This window comes from Poromitra crassiceps, assembly GCF_964638095.1.
Source record: "Poromitra crassiceps genome assembly, chromosome: 6".
NCBI classification, from domain to species: domain Eukaryota; kingdom Metazoa; phylum Chordata; class Actinopteri; order Beryciformes; family Melamphaidae; genus Poromitra; species Poromitra crassiceps.
This window is the reverse complement of record NC_139627.1, coordinates 17,745,315-17,766,807: the sequence shown is the minus strand read 5'-3', so window position 1 is coordinate 17,766,807 and position 21,493 is coordinate 17,745,315. Positions and strand designations below refer to the sequence as shown.

Sequence of the window (21,493 nt, the reverse complement as noted above, 5' to 3'; positions counted from 1 at the left end):
CCCCCTCTCCCAAATTGTACTCAGCCAATTCCCACAGCTGTCCCGTTTGTTGCTCCACCCCCTCTACCGATCTGGGTAGAGTTGTAGATGAGCACATGCTTCCTCCGATACATGTGCAGTCGCCAGCCGCTAGCTTTTCACCTGGCAGCGAGGGGTTTCACCGGCAGAGCGTAGCACGTGGGAGGATCACGCTATTCCCACCAGTTCCCCTCCCCCCCGAACAGGTACCCTGACCAACCAGGGGAGGCACTAGTGCAGCCACCAGGACAGTGACACATACACTTAATCAAGCTTTCCACCAGCAGACACGGCCAATTGTGCCTGTGTGGATGCCCGAACCAAGCCGGAGCTAAGACGGGGGTTCTGTCCCAGGCGGTGTGTCTTCACTGCAGCCTGCTGTCTCCTCTGCCCCGGCTCTGCATCTGGCTGTCCGGAGGTGGGACCACCTCCACGTTGTAGCTCACCCTCTTGGACTGGAGGTAGCTGTAGCTGTTGTCAAACTGCAGCACGTCTGCACCAAAATGAAGGACAGAATTAGCGATGCACGATGATAATCGGCGCGTCATCGGTATCGGCCGATAAAGGCTTTAAAATGAAATATCGGCATCGTTCCGAACCGAACATTTCTGACGAGGACAGGCCAATAAAATGACTTGAATTACGATAACCCTAACGCAGGGAGAGCATTAGCCTGGGTAAACCCAGCCCCCAGTGACCTGCTCTCAGGCTACCCTGCTTACAGTCACAAGGTAGTGACTGAGAGCAGGTCTGAGAGCAGGTCACGTGGCGGCTGGGTTTACCCAGGCTAGGACAGCATCACCCAAGCCTGTTTCAGTAGGATGAATCTTACAGTTTCGTTTGAAATAAAATGTTACATAAATAAAAAATACTGGTACAGACTCCAGTGTGTGTGTGTGTGTGTTTGTGTGTGATTGTACTCACAGACTCCAGACTTGAGTGTGTGTGTTTGTGTGTGATTGTACTCACAGACTCCAGACTTGAGTGTGTGTGTGTGTTTGTGTGTGATTGTACTCACAGACTCCAGACTTGAGTGTGTGTGTGTTGTTTGTGTGTGATTGTACTCACAGACTCTAGACTTGAGTGTGTGTGTTTGTGTGTGATTGTACTCACAGACTCCACACTTGAGTGTGTGTGTTTGTGTGTGATTGTACTCTCAGACTCCAGACTTGAGTGTGTGTGTTTGTGTGTGATTGTACTCACAGACTCCAGACTTGAGTGTGTGTGTGTTGTTTGTGTGTGATTGTACTCACAGACTCTAGACTTGAGTGTGTGTGTGTTTGTGTGCGATTGTACTCACAGACTCCAGACTTGAGTGTGTGTGTTGTTTGTGTGTGATTGTACTCACAGACTCCAGTGTGTGTGTGTGTGTGTGTTTGTGTGTGATTGTACTCACAGACTCCAGGCTCAGGGCAGGCTAGCGAGCGGTCCTCTGGGACGAGGTGTGCGTTGTAACGTTCACTGGGCAGGACCTGCAGCATGTCGGTCACTTTCTGAGCACCTCCCGCGCGGGTTCGCCTGTACACACCAAAACCTATATCTGCCCCGTCACTGGCAAACTGCCACCTGCAAAGGAAGTGAGGACAGAGATCATTAAAAGTAACCGATTACAATTTACTGTGAAAGTAATCCATCCATTTCAATCAATTTATATTTATTGCCAAATCACAACAAGAGTGATCTCAAGGTGCTTTACAAATAGAGCAGGTAGAAGACCTGGGACAGGTTGCACAAAGCACCTTAAGTGTCCATAAAATAAAATTGGCTGCATAAAACACCCTTAAAGAGACAGTGCAGGTTGTACAGTGCACGCTGTGTGATCTAAAACTAGTTTTAAATGCAGAAAAACCCCAAACTCAAACTCTAGTTCAAAATCAAAACCACTGAACCTGCCATTCATCACCACTTTTCAGGCCTCTGAGATTGAATCCGTATTCAAATACAAGTACCTAGGAACTTTAAGTGATGATTCTCCCACCTTCAAGACTCACATTCTACAACTGGTGACCAAATTGAAGCTGAAATTGGGTTTTTATTTCAGAAATAAGTTAAGTCCTGTTTCTCCTTTGAGGCCAAAATAAGGTTTGTTGCCGCCACTTTTATGTATTTTGTGCTGGATTATGGCGATGTTATATACATGCATGCATCATCGCAATGCCTACATAAAGCTGGACACCGTCTACCATGGAGCGCTGAGATTTATCTCACATTGTAAAGCCCTTACTCATCATTGTTCTTTGTATGTGCGGGTCGGTTGGTCTGCCTTGTCCACCCGCAGGTTTAACCAGTGGCATATCTTTATTTATAAAGCTATACTCTGTCTCCTTCCTTTTGATCTGCGGAGCTACAGGACATCACATAACAAAGTATGGGAAACGACTCTTATTTCTTTACTTTCTTATTGCTGTACTGTGTTGTAATCCTGGTTGTATGTCGCTTTGGATAAAGGCGTCTGCTAAATATCAATAAAGTTAAAAAAAAGTAAAGACTCTCTTCACTCGCAGGACATTTATCTTTTAACTGTCCCTAAAGTCCGGACTGAACTGGGAAAAATGGCATTTAGGTATGCAGCTCCCTCTGCCTGGAATCAGTTACAAAGTTGCCGGAATCTTCGGGAGCTGGTCCTAGTGTTGGAGTACTCGAGACCGGTCTTTGGTCTGGAGACCGGTCTCAAGACCACATTTTGATGGTCTCGGTCTCGTCTCAGACTCGCCCTCCATCGGTCTCGGTCTCGGGCAAGCCGGACTCTGGATTTTAGTTCAAGACCAGTCGAGACCACAACTGCAGTGACACCATTCCTTGCCTGTGTATAATTTTTTTTTTTTTACTGTGATTGGGTGTAAATCCTTCCTTCAATCGCAACCAATAACCTTGCAGTTTGAAAGTTTCTGATGCTGTAGCCACTCCCCTCACTTTCATGCACAAAGGAAGACAACACAGGTCAACAAGGTGGCTGGCGACAAACCACAAAGGGGGCGGAGTCATAGGTCATAAGGTGTTTTTCATTCTGTCCACTGCTTTGAGCCTTTCTGAAAGTCAGCGATATGAAAGTGTTTCAGATCAAAGGATTGCATTATGTCACTGAGTAGATACTGTACAGCCATTTATATTTGACTATCATTCCTAAATACATGTAATGATTTATTTCGTTGTTAGCAGAGCAATGGTCTAAAGGTGAAATGGTCGCGTATAAATGGTCTTGAAAATGGTCTCGCATTTGTCTGGTCTTGTCTCGGTCTCGCCCCCCCTCGGTCTTTTGGTCTTGTCTCGGTCTCGGGTTGGGTGGTCTCGACTCCAACACTAGCTGGTCCCTTTAGATAGATTTAAAGTGCTCCTAAATGACTTGGAAGCAAGCTTATCTGGCTGTAGATGTTTTGATTGTTGATTGCTGATTATTACGTTTATGATTCTGTAATTTGTCATGTGTTTTTGTTTTTAAATTGTCCCATGTCTGCAACTGTATAATTGTGCTAACAAAATCAATTACCGAGTGCTCACTGGTCGACCCCAGGTGACTGAAGAAGGCCTACGCGCCGAAACTTGTTTGTTGCTGTGCTGCTGCCCCAGACTAAGGTATTAAAACCTCTAAAAGAGCTGGGCTCTCTGACAGCGGTGTCGGAGAAGAGAACACTGTCCAGGCTACGCTCCATCATGAGCAATGACTCTCACCCACTCCACGGCGTGCTGGTCAAACACAGGAGCACGTTCAGTGAGAGGCTGATCCCACCTAGATGCAACAGAGAGAGGCACAGGAAATCATTCCTGCCTGTGGCCATTGGACTCTTCCTCATTTAAAAGAGCACCTCGGAGACGCTCAGTCTCCCTGAGACTGAGTCAGCCGATAGGTTAACTGTGCCTTAGCTGAGCCACATGTAATGGGCAAGCTGACTTAATATAATTCCAGTGTGCTATAACTGCAATTTGACACGTACTGTACATTCTACTTTATTATACTTTACTCTACTTACTCTACTTTATTTTAGTTTACTCTACTCTATTGCATTTTACTGCATTTGACTTATTACTGCATTTTACTTATTGTACTGACTGTTTAAGTTTAGGGAGATACTGTGTGATACTGTGTTATGCTATGTGTGTTCTGAGTGCGAGCTGCTGTAACTTGTCCCAATTTCCACCCGGGGATCATTAAAGTCTTTCTGATTCTGATTCTGATTCTGAAAAGGACTTTTTTTTGTGTGCTGGCTTTTCTGTTGTGACTTCAGGCACTGATCTCACACTGAGACAAGGTGTAAAGGTTAAAAGGCCTTTATTTTCTAGGGCATGAGAAATTATAGGCGGTGATCTTTTTAATTTCTCATGAAAATAAAGGCTTTTTAACCTTTACACCTTGTCTCAGTGTGAGATCAGTGCCTGAAGCAAGCTGATGCTTTACCTTTGTATAATTGTGCTGCTGCCGGTCTTGACCAGGACACTCTTGTAAAATAGATTTTTAATCTCAATAAGTCTCATTTCCGGGTTAAATAATAAATAAAAATGTGTGTATATAATGTTTTTTAATTCAATAAATATTTGCATAGTATACCTTTAACCGTCCTTACTCTGAGTTTATGTATACTAAGTATACATTTGCATTAAATGGGAAAGATCATATTTAAATCATGAGAGACTAGTATGAAGGTTCAAAACAAACTTTAATGATACAATAAAACAAGATTCAGGTTTGGCGTATGGCTCCAGGATGACGCTCCTCCTGCGATGATGAGGAGAGGGCATCAGGAATGCATAGAATAGAAATCCCCCCAATGGGGAATCCCTCTGGAGCCATGACGTTGGTGGTGGCAGGGGAGGAGGCGGGGTGAAACAACTGATACACGACAGCAACTACAAAATGGGGTGACAGCTGCGGCCATTTTAGAAAGCATGGGGTGCTGGTACATGTAAGCCAGCTAGCTAGGAAGAATGTAACAGTAGATTGATGAGATATGGGCTTGAAATGAGTGAAACCGGATAGAGATAGAAACCACCAGAAACGATATGCATGAGTAAAGGGGGGGAAAACAACATTTTGGAGAATTTCAATTTTCTGCAGGACACTGAATATTACAATTTCATGGATGGAGAGATCTTTGTGCAGATAATATAGGAGCAGCCTGATCGGGTCAGATATACACTGGTAGATGAAGGTCAACAAAAAATGGCATATGAACTGATATTAGAATGTGGATAGGGAACGTATAAAACCCCAAAAAGAAAAATACATTTTAAAACACATTACCTGAGATTTACACCAGATATCCAGATATATACGGCCATCAATGAACCATAAGAGAGAAATATAGGATTAGATGATGGAAAATTTTATAGAAAATAACAAAACGGAACAAAAGCATACCAACAAATAATGAATTATATCATCTACCTAATAAAGGCAGGACCGTCTGTATGTCTGTCCAAGTATCTCGAGATATATATGTTGGCAACTGAATAATTTGAAGACAGAAAGATTAGGACCGCACTCTCAATTGACTTTAAATTGCCTCATGACGGGTGTGTTGTGCCCGACGCCCTTGTCGGCGTGGTTTGGCAATTTCTCAAACAATGCCCCCGGTGGAGTTCATTATGGATGACCACACCTGGCACAACAGGTCCATCCCGGCCAGGAGAACCACAATATCATGATGCCGCCTACTGTAGGGTCTCTAAAACATGGAACAATTTATACTAAAATAATTCACAAAGATGAAAGAAAAACAACCAAAAGCAAATTGCATTCCAATTAAAGAAACAAACAAAGAAATGTCCTCATTCAGCCCATTGGGAATAAGGGTACCAAGGGAGTGTATCCAATGTGCCTCCTTCTGAAGAAGGATTCTGTCCCAGTTACCACCTCTCAGTGGCATAATCCCTGTCTCAAGGTCTCAATGTCCATGTAATGAAAATCAGTGGAGCTGTGGTTATGACTTAACATGCCTAGCCACCGAAGACAGGATACATGGAGAAATGATACAGATTCAAGCATTGCTGGTATATAATAATAATCAAATGGCAATGATGGCAAGAAGGAGAATCATAAATAGGATCCCTGTTAACTCTGAAAGAATGAAGGGATGAATGAATGAATGAATGAAAGATACGGCCTTGTGACGTCGGGCGGTGACGTCGGGCGGCGACATGGCAGGCAGTGTTGCCGAAAAATGTCATGTGAACCTCCCGTTTGTTGACGGATGAGGTGAGGATTAGCTAGGAGTTCAAGTTGGAAAGCAGGGGATCGAATGCGCAGCTGGAGCAGTTGAACACCGGCGCCGGGGTAGCTGGGCTGTTTCCCGGTGTTTGTCGGGACCCAGCCTGATGAAGCTTGCCCGTGGATGGACTGGGCTGCTTGAATAAGAAGTGTCGGTCGCTGGTGTGGAAATGCTGCCCGGGCCCCTTGGTCACGCTGGACGCTTCTGACAGCTGGAAGCCTGAAGCCCCGGTGAAAGAAGAAATGCCACTGCGAGCTGTGCGAAGACTGGAGCCTCCTCGGACTGTTGAGCCCCGCCTGCTGGAGGGAGACTGCAATGCGGGCGCTCTTCCAAAGAACAGAGGAGCTGCTGGAGGCTCTTTCTGCTTGAGCCAATTTCCTCCATGAAATGGGAGATAATCCTGGGATTTTGGATGTATCAAGCCCGGTGTGAGGAAAGAGAGCTTGACGGACGAAAACTACGGGAACACGGGAATGACAGCAACTGCAGAGGACAACATATCGGTGAGTAGCCAACCACATAGTAAGAGATGAGAACTTAAAATACTCTCAACCCCTTTGATGATTGGTGCAGCGGCAAAGCATGGGAAGGAGATGGCTGGTGCCGATTGGCTATTGATAGCGTGAGAGAGCGTGGATGACTTTGATTGGACAGAAGTATGAATGAAACGGGGCATGGATAACTGAATGAATAGGGAGAACAGGGCGTTGCCTTAAGTAGTCTTCCTGACTGAAATTACGTCTAGACTTCACTTTCACTTCACTTCATTTTGTTTTGGGGGGGGGGGGGGGGGGGGGGCTGGTGTGGAGGAAATTATACATTATATTCTAGATTATGTTGTAAACTCTACTATCTTATTTTCCCTAATCTAATGCTCTGTGCGGACAGTGCTTTTCATGAGGCCTGTAGTAACCCCAGCCAGGGTCACTGTGACACTGAGGTAATGGTAGCCAGCTTCAGTATTTTTCCATCTCCCACCAGTTATGGGATAAACATGCTTTCTACCCAATAATAATATCTGCTGGAACCTGGTACTGGTCTCATCTCAGGTAGATGGGGATCTGTCTTCATGTGTGGCTATGGAAAAACTAACTTATATTACTAAAGGAAAGCTGGACGTATTCGAGATCATCTGGGGGAGCTTCATGGAGTTTCTGAAACAAACTGTTGGCAATTATCAATAAAGCCAAAGACTGGGGTGGGGGCAGGGCAACTGAAATAATAATGTGACCCTCAACGTTTATGTACTCTGTAACTACTGTAACCTCTGTGTTGTAACAACTATGTTTGTATTTAACTGCCTGTCCATTTGATGTTGCATTGTGTTTGCTGCCAAGACTGACTATTTTATTTTATTAATGATTGTTATTGGAAAACACCAATACAAATATTGTAAAAGAATAAATAAAAATGGTTCAGCCCCTTAATGCAGCAGGATTATCACTGCTCAGGGCATTCCTCAACTCTCTGATCAATTATTATTATTACAGAAATGTCTACCACAACAAGCACCTTTTATTCTAAGAACATTTTAAATTCTCAATTCTCAAAAATTTTTTCACCAGTAATTTTACTGCTAAGTGAATTTCTGCAAAACTTCCACACCCAATAAGGACTGTGAGCAGTTCACCAAGGTTTTTTTTTTTATCATTCTTGATGCAAGGTTGTCTGATGATGACCAATAGCACCGGTTTAAGATCGAATCAGAGTCACTGCTTGTTCACACACAGATTTGTCTTGCATCCTCTGTCCAAAACTGCAGTCATTGGTCAGTTGTGTTCTGTGCAGATTGTGGGCCTGCTCGGATCTCTCTCACCCAGGTGATTACTGTATGCAGTGTTACCTGAGAAGGCTGCTGGGTGTGGTGATGTCATACTCCAGCTGGAAGACAGAGCCGCGGCTGATGGTCACGCTGCTGTCATACTGAACCTTCACAGAGTCCTGCACGTAGTAGGACCGGGGCACCGTGCCTCCACAGTTAATCTGCAACCAAAACACACCAAAAACATATATTCACACACCGAAAACACATTCACACACCAAAAACATATATTCACACACCAAAAACACATTCACACACCAAAAACATATATTCACACACCAAAAACACATTCACACACCAAAAACATATATTATTCACACACCAAAAACACAGGAAACGCATAGTTCCTGTCCTTGATTGTGATTGGCTGAGCTGCGTTCGAAGCCTTTGTAAAATAAACACACACCTGTGACCGCATCACAGTATCCCTGTTCCATGTTAGCTAAGCCCCCTGCCTGTAACAAGACATTCGTCAGCCTCAAAACACTACTGACGGACTCCGCGATCTGTGGAGGTCTGCCTTGTGGTGCCGCTCGAGTATATCTCACCCTTAGTTTAACACCTCTTAATAATGTTTAAGACTCGAAAACTAAAAGTTTATGACTTGGACTTGACTTGGGACTTGTGAGTGTTGACTTGTGACTTGACTCGAGACTTACCTGTCTTGACTTGTGACTTGACTCGAGACTTGGCTGTCTTGACTTGGGACTTGACTCGAGACTTGGGTGCAAAGACTTGCGACTGACTTGTGACTTGCAAAACAATGACTTGAACTTAAGACTGGATTTGAGACTTGACTTGATGCATGAAGAGAAGACTTGAGACTCGACATGACTTGTACTTTGATGACTGGAAAAGGTTTCTAAAGTCTTGACTTGAGATCTTGCGTTTTGTCTTTGATCTTGTTTCACTTGCATTGAATTTAGATTGAAAGTGATGAGATTTGTTCCAGCAGACGGCTGAATTTAAATTCTGTTTTCTGAATTTGCTTGGAATGATTGAACTTATTGAAGTTGAAACTGAATCTAGAAATCAAACTCATGATGCTCTCGCCAAGTTTACATCCTGTCAAAACCATGTTGCATTGAAAAGTCCTAGAATAGATATTTAGTTTCCTGTCAGATAGACACTTGATTTGTTCTGACTTGACCTGCTGTTCTACATTTTAGCCTTGGGACTTGTCTTGAGACTCGTGCCTAAAGACTTGAGACTGACTTTGGGACTGGAGCAAAGATGACTTGGACTCACCATGGTTCGGCAGCGAGGGTCTCCATCAGGATCAGTGAGCGTTCCTCCGTACACCACTGGGAGCTGCGCTGAGTCTATATGTTTACGCAACACTTCCTGCCAGTTATCTGTAAACAGAGAGGAGAGATTAGGAGGGATATAACTGCTGACTCTGTCAACATGATATGAAATTTCACAGTATGGTACAGTACAGTTACTACCAAAATATCATGGTATTTCATGGTGAATTAAACATGGTATGGCCCATCGAAGAAACAAACAAGTATTTTGCTTTGAAGAAAAATATGTATTCATAAACTGAAACTAATATGAGAATGTTTACACAAGGGTCCTCCATTATTAAGTTATTTGTAGTGGGGTGTAGCGCTGTATTGTGCAACATTGTGGGCACGGTATTACAAGGAAATCTTACATGATAACCGTGGTTGCTTGATATGGAGGTATACCTTAAAACGCTATATATCGTTACATCCATCCCTAGTCAACATGCATGTCACTCATAGAGACAGTCAGCATGTGTGGGAACGCCCACAAAATGTTATACGGCTGGCGCGCAAGTGGGGTAAAACCGCCCATATATCTCAATGGGCTGACTCACCAAAGGACGGTGCTGCGGCTCTAAACTACAGGTTTGCCTGGGCTGGGCTAGCAGCTAAATTCAAACTTTGCTGAATGGATAGAACGGGGGATTTACCCCACCCTGACCACGCCCCCGGCCAGGCTGAGCCAGCTAACCCAGCGTCTATGACGAGACACCGCCTCAACCTATAGGCAGTGTTTTTGTTCTACTCTGGGATAAGAAAACGGTCTCACCTCCCAAAATGATGAGTTTACGTCGTGTCTCCTCACACAGAAAGTGTTTGATCAGGTTATAGGCCATGGGGAAAATCTTGGGAGCTGCAGCAAAGAGAGGAAGACAGAAATGTGAAAAACCGTTGATAAAAGCTAGAATCAAAAACACAGTTATGACACCGAAGTACACTTGGAACCAAGTCTCTCGCACGCACGCACGCACGCACGCACACACACACACACTTACACACACACACACACACACACACACACACACACACACACACACACACACACACACACACACACACACACACACACACACACACACACACACACACACACACACACACACACACACACACTGAGGTACCATACCTTTAATAAGAAACACTCTTTTTAGCCCTTCTGGATAGTTCTCTTCAAACATGGTGATGATCTGTCATAGAGAAGTTGACATGTTGAACTTGTTTGAACGTTGGTATCAGAGTTTCACAAGTTCAGCCCAGCCACACAGGAAATTGTTTAATAGCAATAGTTTCATATTAACGGCTCTGAAATTGTTAGATGCTAACGTCTTTTTGCCCGATTGTTTTCATGTGTATATTGAAATAAGCCGGGGGCTGTGTAGGGTACAGTACTGGACTCAAGACTCACCTTTTTAGCAAAGCTTTTCCTTAAAACTGTAACTTTTAATGTTCTTTTAATCTTTTAATTTTTTATTATCTTATTTTCCCTTTTAATTTTTATTCTTTTAGTAATTTTTATTCTTTTTACTACTGTAGCACTTTGAGATTTTACCCAAAATGAAAAGTGCAAGACAAGTTCAATTTATTATTATTATTATTATTAGTGGCCGGGGGGACAGGGGAACAAAACCCTACATTTCAACCGTAGCCTAATATTTTAACATTTTAAGCCTAACCCAAACCATAACCCCCACCTTAACCAAGTTGTTACTTGCCTAAGCACACGCAAAGTTGTTTTATTTGCGGAATGTTTTCAAATTAACATTCAAATTAACCAATGTTTGGTTTCAAATTGACTATGACATTAAACGTTTCTAGAAACATAAAAAGTGTTGCCATGTAACAACTTTATAGCCATTATTGTGAAACTACAAAGAATGTTAGCATCTAACAATTTTAGAGCTTGTTATTATTTTATTTTGAAAATACTATAACATTTCCCACGGACATCAGTGCACTGATGCTACTTGATGGCTGTGGTGTGAGTTGCTGACATACCTCCCCGTAGGCTTCAATAGCGGGCTTCCACAAGTGTTTCAGCCCCAGACCTTCACAGTCATATATCAGAGTGATGGCTTCAATATTCTTCCCCAGCTAGAGGAGAGGAGAGATCAAGTATGAAATAACAAACAGAGTTCATACAGACATTACAAAATGAAATTTACTTTTTCAAGGACTTTTTTTTTTTCATTTTCAAGGAATTCATGCAAAGCAAATAATTCATTTTCAAATGTAAATTTGATCAAATTTACATTATATTACAGATTACGTCTTTAACAAGTCAATTTTACTCTCAATCCTGTGAATAATATTGAGTATGTGCAGTGCTAAAAGGGTGTCTACAGGTATAAACAGTTAAATGTAATACTTTTTTAAAGATCTTTTTAATATCAACTTTGGTCAAAATATAAAATGGTGACAGACAGTGCTTTGTGGTTCATTTGAAATTCAAGGACTTTTGCACATTGTTTAAAAAGGGGGCTAGTTTCAAGGTATTCCAGGACATGATTTTTGTTTTCTCAAAATCCACGCACTTCAAGCACCTTGGCAGAACCATGAACAAAAGAAAATGCATTGATAACAGTCCAAACTCCGAGAGGATTTCCTCTGTGCCGACCTTCTCAGACTGTCTGTGACACTCCCCGCGGAGCATCTCTGTGTCTCTGATCTTGGTCTTCATGAAGTCCTGCTTGGTGGCCGACAGCATCAGGCCTTTGGGGTCCAGGGGGCCGACGACATCGTACCAGATGGGACTCCCCTCCCGGTCGTACCCGCACATCCCGCCGGACACGTACTTCTCAATCACCTGGTGGCCGCACCGTGGGTTATGATGAAGGACAAAAGACACATTGTGAGGTCGGAAGTGCAGGCTGCACACACAAGTTTGTGTTAATGCGAGATTAATGAAGTCCGAATTCGGAGGGAAAAAGTTAGAATTCTGAATTTGAAGTCAAAACTCAAATAGGCTTTTCACACTGCACTTAGCCCCAAGCTAAGGGAGCTGTTTAGCCTCAGGCTAAGAAAGCGTTGGCACAATCCTGGCACATCCCAAAGTGGGCGAACACCCCGAGTTTTAGCCCAGGGCTAGCTGGCCGTGCTCTGGAGCAGGGTTGACCCCCACTTTTCAGGGTTAACCCCAGTGACTGTAGATCAGGGATGGGCAACTTTGATGATAGAGAGGGCCACAGTTTCTTCCCCTCAGAGAACCAGATTCATACTGTAACCCCATCCCTCAATTATCCAATTATAGCTACTAATTTGATGAAAAGAACAAAACATATACTGGTAATCAACGTTTATAATACCAACATTTCTATTTTCCATTCAAATGCATTTAGTAAGGGTTGGGCTACCCTATCAAAAAATACTACCTTATCTGTAATGGGGAGACTCGTGGTGGGTACACATAGAACCATTTCTCATTCACATATCTTGAGGTCAGAGGTTAGGGCATACACAATGTGTGCCTTTAGGTCTTCTAGTTTCATATGAGAGCAGAAACGTCACTCTGGCTTTCAAACTAAGCCGGCTACAGCCAGTATCAAATCAGGAGTTTAACCGTTAAACTAATGACAGGAGAAATGACTAATGAGGAGCACAGCGGGAGAAAGGGAGAAAAATAGGTAGACTCCCACAAAAACCGGGCGTGTTGGCAGGTATGTGACATGTTTTCTATGTTTTTCCTCTAACCCTACTGAAAAAAAAGAAGAAGAAAGATATTGACTTGGGGGCTGCACCGAGTGAGGACGTGGGTCGCACCGAGTGAGGACGTGGGTCGCACCGAGTGAGGACGTGGGTCGCACCGAGTGAGGACGTGGGCTGCACCGAGTGAGGACGTGGGTCGCACCGAGTGAGGACGTGGGCTGCACCGAGTGAGGACGTGGGCTGCACTGAGTGAGGACGTGGGCTGCACCGAGTGAGGACGTGGGCTGCACTGAGTGAGGACGTGGGCTGCACCGAGTGAGGACGTGGGTCGCACCGAGTGAGGACGTGGGCCGCACTGAGTGAGGACGTGGGTCGCACCGAGTGAGGACGTGGGTCGCACCGAGTGAGGATGTGGGCTGCACCGAGCGAGGACGTGGGCTGCACTGAGTGAGGACGTGGGCTGCACCGAGTGAGGACGTGGGCTGCACCGAGTGAGGACGTGGGCTGCACCGAGCGAGGACGTGGGCTGCACTGAGTGAGGACGTGGGCTGCACCGAGTGAGGACGTGGGCCGCACTGAGTGAGGATGTGGGCTGCACCGAGCGAGGACGTGGGCTGCACCGAGTGAGGACGTGGGCTGCACCGAGTGAGGACGTGGGTTGCACTGAGTGAGGATGTGGGCTGCACTGAGTGAGGACGTGGGCTTCACTGAGTGAGGATGTGGGCTGCACTGAGTGAGGACGTGGGCCGCACTGAGTGAGGATGTGGGCTGCACCGAGCGAGGACGTGGGCTGCACCGAGTGAGGACGTGGGCTGCACCGAGTGAGGACGTGGGTTGCACTGAGTGAGGACGTGGGCTGCACCGAGTGAGGATGTGGGCTGCACTGAGTGAGGACGTGGGCTTCACTGAGTGAGGATGTGGGCTGCACTGAGTGAGGACGTGGGCTTCACTGAGTGAGGATGTGGGCTGCACCCAGTGAGGACGTGGGCTGCACTGAGTGAGGACATGGGCTGCACTGAGTGAGGATGTGGGCTGCACTGAGTGAGGATGTGGGCTGCAACGAGTGAGGACGTGGGTTGCACCGAGTGAGGACGTGGGCTGCACTGAGTGAGGACGTGGGCTGCACCGAGTGAGGACGTGGGTTGCACTGAGTGAGGACATGGGCTGCACTGAGTGAGGATGGGGGCCGGCTGCCAGTAAAATTTTTATGTAGACAAATACTTTTTGAAAAAATAATACATCCACTGAGCTTGTAGAAAGGTGTGGAATAAAAGTATCGCTCTTCCTACTATATATAGTGTGACATCTAGAAGGTTATCCATGTTGAATGTTATCAATCACACCTCTAACCCCAGAAAAAACAGTGTTATCTGTTGGCTGTGTGAACAGGGTTATGACAGTATTGTGTCACTTGTGTGTTGTCCAATCAAATCAAATGTCTCCTTCACAACGTTGCTCAGCAATGATGCATGACATTCTGAAGCTCAGGTGTTTTGATCACCATAGAACATTCAGACATGTAAGCCTTGGGCTAATAAGAATGCTGTGTGAATCTGGGTTAAGAGATAGCCATGGGTAACCGTTAAACGTCTGTGTATATGAACAGGGGTTAAGCTAACCCTGTGCCAACTGTTAGCCCAGGGTTAAGATAACCATAGCCTAAGAATGTGTAGTGTGAAAAGCCCTAAATACATGTTTCATATGTGGCCCTAATCCTCTTTGGCACAAAACTCTTTCACAGTTCTGATCACAATTTGTTTCATGTAACGCATCTGTACCTCTGGAGGTTTCCAGTCAGATATGATGGTGTCTGCTTTCACCTGTCTCCTGAACTCCAGGTGCTGCACACACGGGGGGGGGGTGTCACAGCAAAAGCAAGCAAGAGTCAGGCTTAATAATATAATAGTATAACAGGTGTATAACGGGTGTTTATGTATTTCTACTGAACAATAAGAGCGTGAATGCTACTACAGATCTATCTATCTATCGATCTATCTATTTATCTATCGATCTATATATATATATATAATGTAAACAACAATTTAATAATGTCATTATACAGGGCAAATACTATTTCAATGGAGAGCTTGTGAAATTGTGATGGTGTCTCAAAATAGTAGCTAACAGAGTTTGTAGGAGATAATTCATAATCCCCTTGATACAAAACTATTCTCATTGCCACATTTCCCCAGCCTGCATTGTTGCACATACAGTCTATATACCTGCTTCAGTTATGATAAGATCACATGCCAACCCACATGAATGTCACCAGAGCCCTGTACTACGAAACTAGTTTAACAGATCCGCGATAAGTCCCTTTGATCTGGTTTGACTGAACAGGATCAAAGCTATCTAGTTAACTGATACTACGACGCTGGTTTTTTACTAGGTAAGTGGACCTGGGATCTGCCTGTGCACGCGCACGTTTTTCGCTCGTGCACAGGCGCGCGTCCACGCGAAAGAGGTGCGCTAGCCAATCACAATATGAACAGCTGAGTTTATCCACGCCCACACCCATTTCCACACCCATTTCCTCAATGAAGCGCAGTGCATGATCAGAGTTTTAGCGGATATTTAATGTATCCGCGATTTAATGTCAGAATGAAAATCCGCGTTGGATAGTCTGCTGAAGGGCTGTCTAAGGCAGCAGCTTGTATTCACATCAGTCATTTGATTTACTTTGATCAGCGATTGATACAGCTGCATTGATACAGGCAGCAGAAACACATGTAAATGTGTAATCTCAGTCTATACATTTCCACAATCTGTAAGCCTATTTAGACCATAGATTTAGAAACGCATGCTCAATGAATAATGATCTCTATCACTCATGTGTGTGGTTGCACTGATCGAATAATTCATATATAAAATAGCCTAGTATAAAGCCTAATAGCCTACTATAAAAGAGAAAACTGCTGGGGCTATCCATATTTATCCCATATCTATATTATATGTATAGGCTTTTCTGGCATGTAGGAGAATATCACCCTCACTCCATTTGAGGGTCCATTCATGATATGCACCGCGGTGATTAATAGTGATCATATTTCTCCACGCATCGTTGAGCTGTTAAGACATAAAGTGGTAAGTAGGCTTAATTTAATTATGTAGCCTACAGAGCCACAAATGTTTTTCTTGTTATATTCTCAGTTGACTGCAATCTATTTTTCATATGGCGATCTTATATGAACGGTGAGTGACTCCAGAGAGCCGATTATATGGGTCTGTCATGGATTTTGATCTTATCCTCTGAAGCTAACCTGGTCGCGACCAGGTTAGCTTTGCAGCGTCAGTTGCCATGGTGATTGAAAGTTAACTTGCTTTGTAGTACGGCTAAACCAGGTTTAAACTCAAACTTACTCGGATAAGGCATTAAACTAGCTTCGTAGTACAGGCCTCAGGTAGCTGGGCCGGCTTAATTCAATATACACGTGAAAACAAATATGGCAAAAAACACGTTACCCTCTAACAATTTCAGAGCTGTTATTGCAAAACCAACGTATTGTGCTGTGGACCAACGTTGCTATGAAACAATTTCCTGTGAGCCTGGGCTGGTATAACTGACGGGTGCACATTATGACCAATGCATTGACTGTCATCAACAGGGATAGAGAGTAAACTGGGCGATGGACAGACAGTGTAAATGAAACAAAGACCCTCACCTTCCTGATCATGGCTTCAGATTTCTGAACATTGAAGCTGCGAGCTGGGAAACGAAAAAGACCTTGATTAGAAGAGAAAATATGCAGTTACGAATTCTTCAAATTGTCTCACGTTGTACCAGCTCCGGTGTAGCAATGTCTGTTGACAATACAAGGGCAAACCTGACACACAGTTGAATATATTTAGCCTTTTTGCAGTGAGGCAAAGGATTTGAGCAAGGTCGACAGCCAATGCAAATATTGAACCAAGTGGGCCCCCTATCGATTCAGCCCTCCTTGAACTGCTGGGCCTCTGCACAACAGTCACAGGACGTCCTAGACGTGTCCTGCAGCACACACACTTCCTGCTCAACAACACTGAGTGTACTATTAGACCTGAGAAACTCAAAAGCTTTGATTTGAGCACACCCCCTATGGACCATTTTCCCTCCACCCCCAACACCACCCATATCCCCCCTAGCCACTCCCCCTACGGACCACCCCCCCCCCCCCAACACCACCCATAATCCCCTAGCTACTCCACCTACCCACCCATCGAATCCCGGCTCTCTATCACCTTTGCCATCCCTATGGCCTATGGAGTTAAGCTGACAGACGTTCCAGGTAATTCAAGTTGAAGACATATTTTCCTTCTGTAATGCAAATATAGAAACGACTGACATGTTCAAAGTGCCTGTGTTGTTGTTGGGTCTGAAGTGAGTCGGGTGTGGTCAGAGACACCACAAAGGTGTGATGAGTTCATCATCATCATCCAGTGATGACATGTTTATTGGCCCTTCCGTTAATGTGTGGGTTAAATGCTCAGGTGGGTGGAGCAATCTGTGAGGGAACTTTACAAATCCAACACTCCTCTTCACAGCCAACAACACTCATCATCAAGGCACAATTGACCGAATCTTCTCTGTCAAATTCCTGTTTCAAAATAGACTCATTTGCTCATTTTTTGTCAGCGACATTACATCCTCCATTTTGAACTTGAACTGTTGCTTCTTGGGCTAGTCCAACAAAAAGTGAAATCAACAGTCAGTAGCCTCTATAATATAAAACACTCAGATTTGAATACCGTAACTGAATAGTGAACGATGGATTTTTTGAATTTTTTTGGTAAGACAGAGGAAAGTTAACTATTATTTAATTATTATTTTTGAGTGTAGTTATTAATTTGTGTGACTGTCTGTCTCTTCAAAAAGCTTCTCTTCAATTTTTACAGAATCTGCTGGTCTTTACTGCTAGATCTCCACCAGTTAGTCCGGTGAAAAGCCTGGAAGGCAACAGACTGTCACTGACAGTCTGAGAGAAACCTGCCACCAGATTAGAGGTTACAGTTAACTTTCCTCTCAAAACAATGTCTGTGTATTGGCTGTCAGCGTGAAACACCCTATTGCCTCAGGGCCTTTCCACCTCACAGCCAGTTTCATTCAAGGATTGTGAGAAAATACCAAGGTCGGAGACTGTGGTATCATCAACGATCAGTTCATTCATTTTTATACTCATTATTTTGTATATTAAAGTTGTATGACATAGTATTATAGTCAATTTGAATGATCACATTTGTTTTGATCATTTCAAATCAAACAGCCACCAAAATAACATCAATTATATTTCTACATGGGTTTTTCTTCCACTACATCCCTGGTGTGGTGAGGATGACAATAGCACATGTTGCATTTTGTTCTCTGACTATAAATAAATAATTATGGTTTAGGCAACCAGACCCAAATAAACTGGAGAATCCCTCAATGGGAGATGATCAGACTGTAGAAGCCATCCAGTCTCCTTTCAAGTGTTTCAAATCAGAAATAATTGCATAATTATTTCACTGTTTTTGAACAATTGATGGTGATGATTTGCACCACTTCTTTTTCACTGTGTGTTGTGTTTCTTTTCTGTCTTCAGAGAGCAGTTATTTTCGCAATTTCCTCTCTAACAGACTGACTGTCTTGCAAAATTTGCAATGTGCTGAAAGGCAATGTGCGTTCGCAATCGTGGTGGTCCTGTTCCCTTCAGGTCAATAAAGCCTATTTGAATTGGGGGTGATAGAATGGAAGTGACCTTGAACATCACTGCTGTCGTACCAGCATCCTGCCCACAGGGGAAGTGCAAAGCAGGTGCAGAGTGTGGGGCAGAGTGGAGTGTGTCTGCATGGTCTGTCTCACCTCGGAGCCAGCGAAGCAGGTAGTGGTCGTGCTGTGCAGGCAGGTGGGGGAGGATGTCCTGGACCCGGACCCGAAACTGGACAGGACACATGCACACACACACACACACACACACACACACACACACACACACACACACACACACACACATGCACACACACACACACACACAAAAGATTGATTTATGTCCACATGGATACGGAGGACATAAACTAATAATGCTATCAGATATTGGGAGCCAGTCAGTTACACAAGTTCCCGATTGGCAACCAGATTAATGCATACACAAAGGATGATGACAATGGCAGGTCGACAGATACAGTTATACTGTAAAGACAAGATAACGGTCAGTATCCACTTCCTGGATACAAAAAGCAGTGCCTCTCTCACACAAACACACACACACACACACACACACACACACACACACACACACACACACACACACACACACACAGCAGGACAATGGTCAACAAAATGAGGGAAAGCTCATAGGTATTATTATTACTATGTTTTAGAGTCTAAAACATAGTAATAATAATACCTATACAATTAAAAACATGGTAGCCCTTCCTTGGCCAGTGGTTCCGTCCCGGCAAATAAACTTCACCATTATTTGACAAGAAGAGGAGAATGTAGAAGAATAACAGTTTCTCTTATCTCTCTACCTACAGTACAATACAGATAGTGATGGAATTCTGGACAAAATCATATCTGACTAACTTTTTTTTAAATATTTGGGTCTGAGAGACTTATCAAGTTATTTAAGCCAAAAAACATAGGCTAATATTGGCGCCAATCCTTGTGGAAAATCTATTGCCTCATACTAGTCGCCTATATTTGGGATTGATAGATAGTAAACAAATATCGCAACCATACTTCCAAAACATATCCCTAGGCTATATGATAAAATCATCATAAAACGGTTGCACGCGTGGTGGTAAGTCCCTAAATGCATAGGAGGCTAAGATATTATAGTGATAAAATATACCATAGGAATATTATAGGAATAACAACAGGTGATAAAAACAAAAGACCATAAGTAGCCTAGCCTACAAATGGTCACTATAAACTCACATGGAGTAGCCTAGGCTACCACTAACACACTGTCATTCCCAACAGCCTTATTACTGATACCATAGCAAAGAGCCTAACGTTAGCATAAAGCACGATGGTCACTATAAATTGACAATAAATGTTCGTTTCCAACCTCAGTTAAGATCTCTGCCTGCTTCGGGCTTAAGTCTCCAACGCGTCCGCTCATGTCGCTGGTGTTGTTTTCACACAGAAACTTGTGTGAATGAAGCCTGACTGACTGACTGACTGTCTGACTGCAGTGATTATGGAGACAAGCCACCACTCTGCCCCGCCCTGCCTGGTCACGCCCCCTCCCAGCCACTAGCCATCCTGCTAGCCACACAGGTACCACACAGGTGAGGGGCTCTCAGGTCCAAAGGTTTCAAACTTGCCAAAAGCACACAGCCACTCAAACAGCACTGCTTGTATTAGGGTTAATCACAAAATACATCCATAACATGACATCCAACACAGCAGTTACAAGAAATAATAAGAGATATTGTACTGTATAGGTATATATATATACTGTGTATATATATAGCCTATATATATATAATGTGTGTGTGTGTATATATCATCATCATCATCAGTATCTAAATGGGAGCTGGGGCTCTGTCTGTTTCTCTATCCCACTCTGATGTCATAAATCCCACTGTGACATCATCCGTGATGTCATAAATCCCATTGTGACATCAGTGATGTCATAAATCCCACTGTGATGTCATAAATCTGAAATGATCAGTGATGCTGGTCTCATTGGCCACACAGCAGCAGAGTTGCAGGCAAGGCCGCGCAGCGGCCGAGCTGCGAATCCGAGCTGCAGGACCAGCTTGGCGAGCTGCAGGGGCAGCTCAGCGATCTGCAGGACGGGCGAGCCTAGGAATCAAGCACGCGTAGCTGCTTGATTCTTTGAGCAATTGTGCATTGTGACATCACTGATGTCATCAGTGACATCAGCATTGTGACATCGCTGATGTCATCACTGATGTCACAAGAGCCTGATGATGTCATCAGTGATGTCATAAGACTGATGGATGTAAACTTAAGGGGCACACACCACACACACACCCGCTTGCATTTAAACTTAAAGGAACACTCCGCCCATTTTCAACCAGCTTTGTATCATTAGAACATCAGTAGTATATCAGAAAACTGTAAACTGTTTTGAAGTCTGACATTTAATTTGACAGTTACATCACTGGTCCACACTAACTCAAATTAATAACTCATTAACTCAAATCAACTCTCAATAACTCTCAAACTAGATGAATGATGAATAGTTTGACAGTTATTGAGTTGATTTGAGTTAATGAGTTAGTGTGGACCAGTGATGTCACTGCGGGCGAGGCCGCACAGCAGCCAAGCTGTGTATGCGAGCTGCAGGGCCAGCTCAATGAGCTGGAGGGTGGGCGAGGCCACGCAGCGGCCGAGCTAGCGATATATATATATACGGTATATAGTTTAGAAAAAAATTGTGAGAAGTGAGATTTTATTTTAATCTATTCAATTTAGCCAATTACTTACGGACTAAAATCGCATGATTTTAGTTAACACTAATAAGATTATAGTAGGTATATTATTATGATCATAGTATAATTATAAATGTTATCTTATAGACATT

At 43.8% G+C, this 21,493-nt stretch overlaps 1 protein-coding gene across 1 annotated transcript; it reads right to left on the bottom strand.

The window, feature by feature from the left end:
- Nucleotides 1-383: 383 nt before the first annotated feature.
- Nucleotides 384-20,059, bottom strand: sec14l7 (SEC14-like lipid binding 7; the record flags this gene model as incomplete). Its single annotated transcript, XM_083638945.1, has 12 exons — nt 384-511; nt 1,415-1,584; nt 8,065-8,204; nt 9,292-9,398; nt 10,105-10,188; nt 10,462-10,522; nt 11,331-11,426; nt 11,950-12,138; nt 14,756-14,818; nt 16,640-16,683; nt 18,796-18,871; nt 20,006-20,059. 12 exons carry the CDS (start codon nt 20,057-20,059, stop codon nt 384-386), a joined length of 1,212 nt encoding a protein of 403 aa, XP_083495071.1.
- Between the last annotated feature and the right edge of the window lie 1,434 nt (nt 20,060-21,493).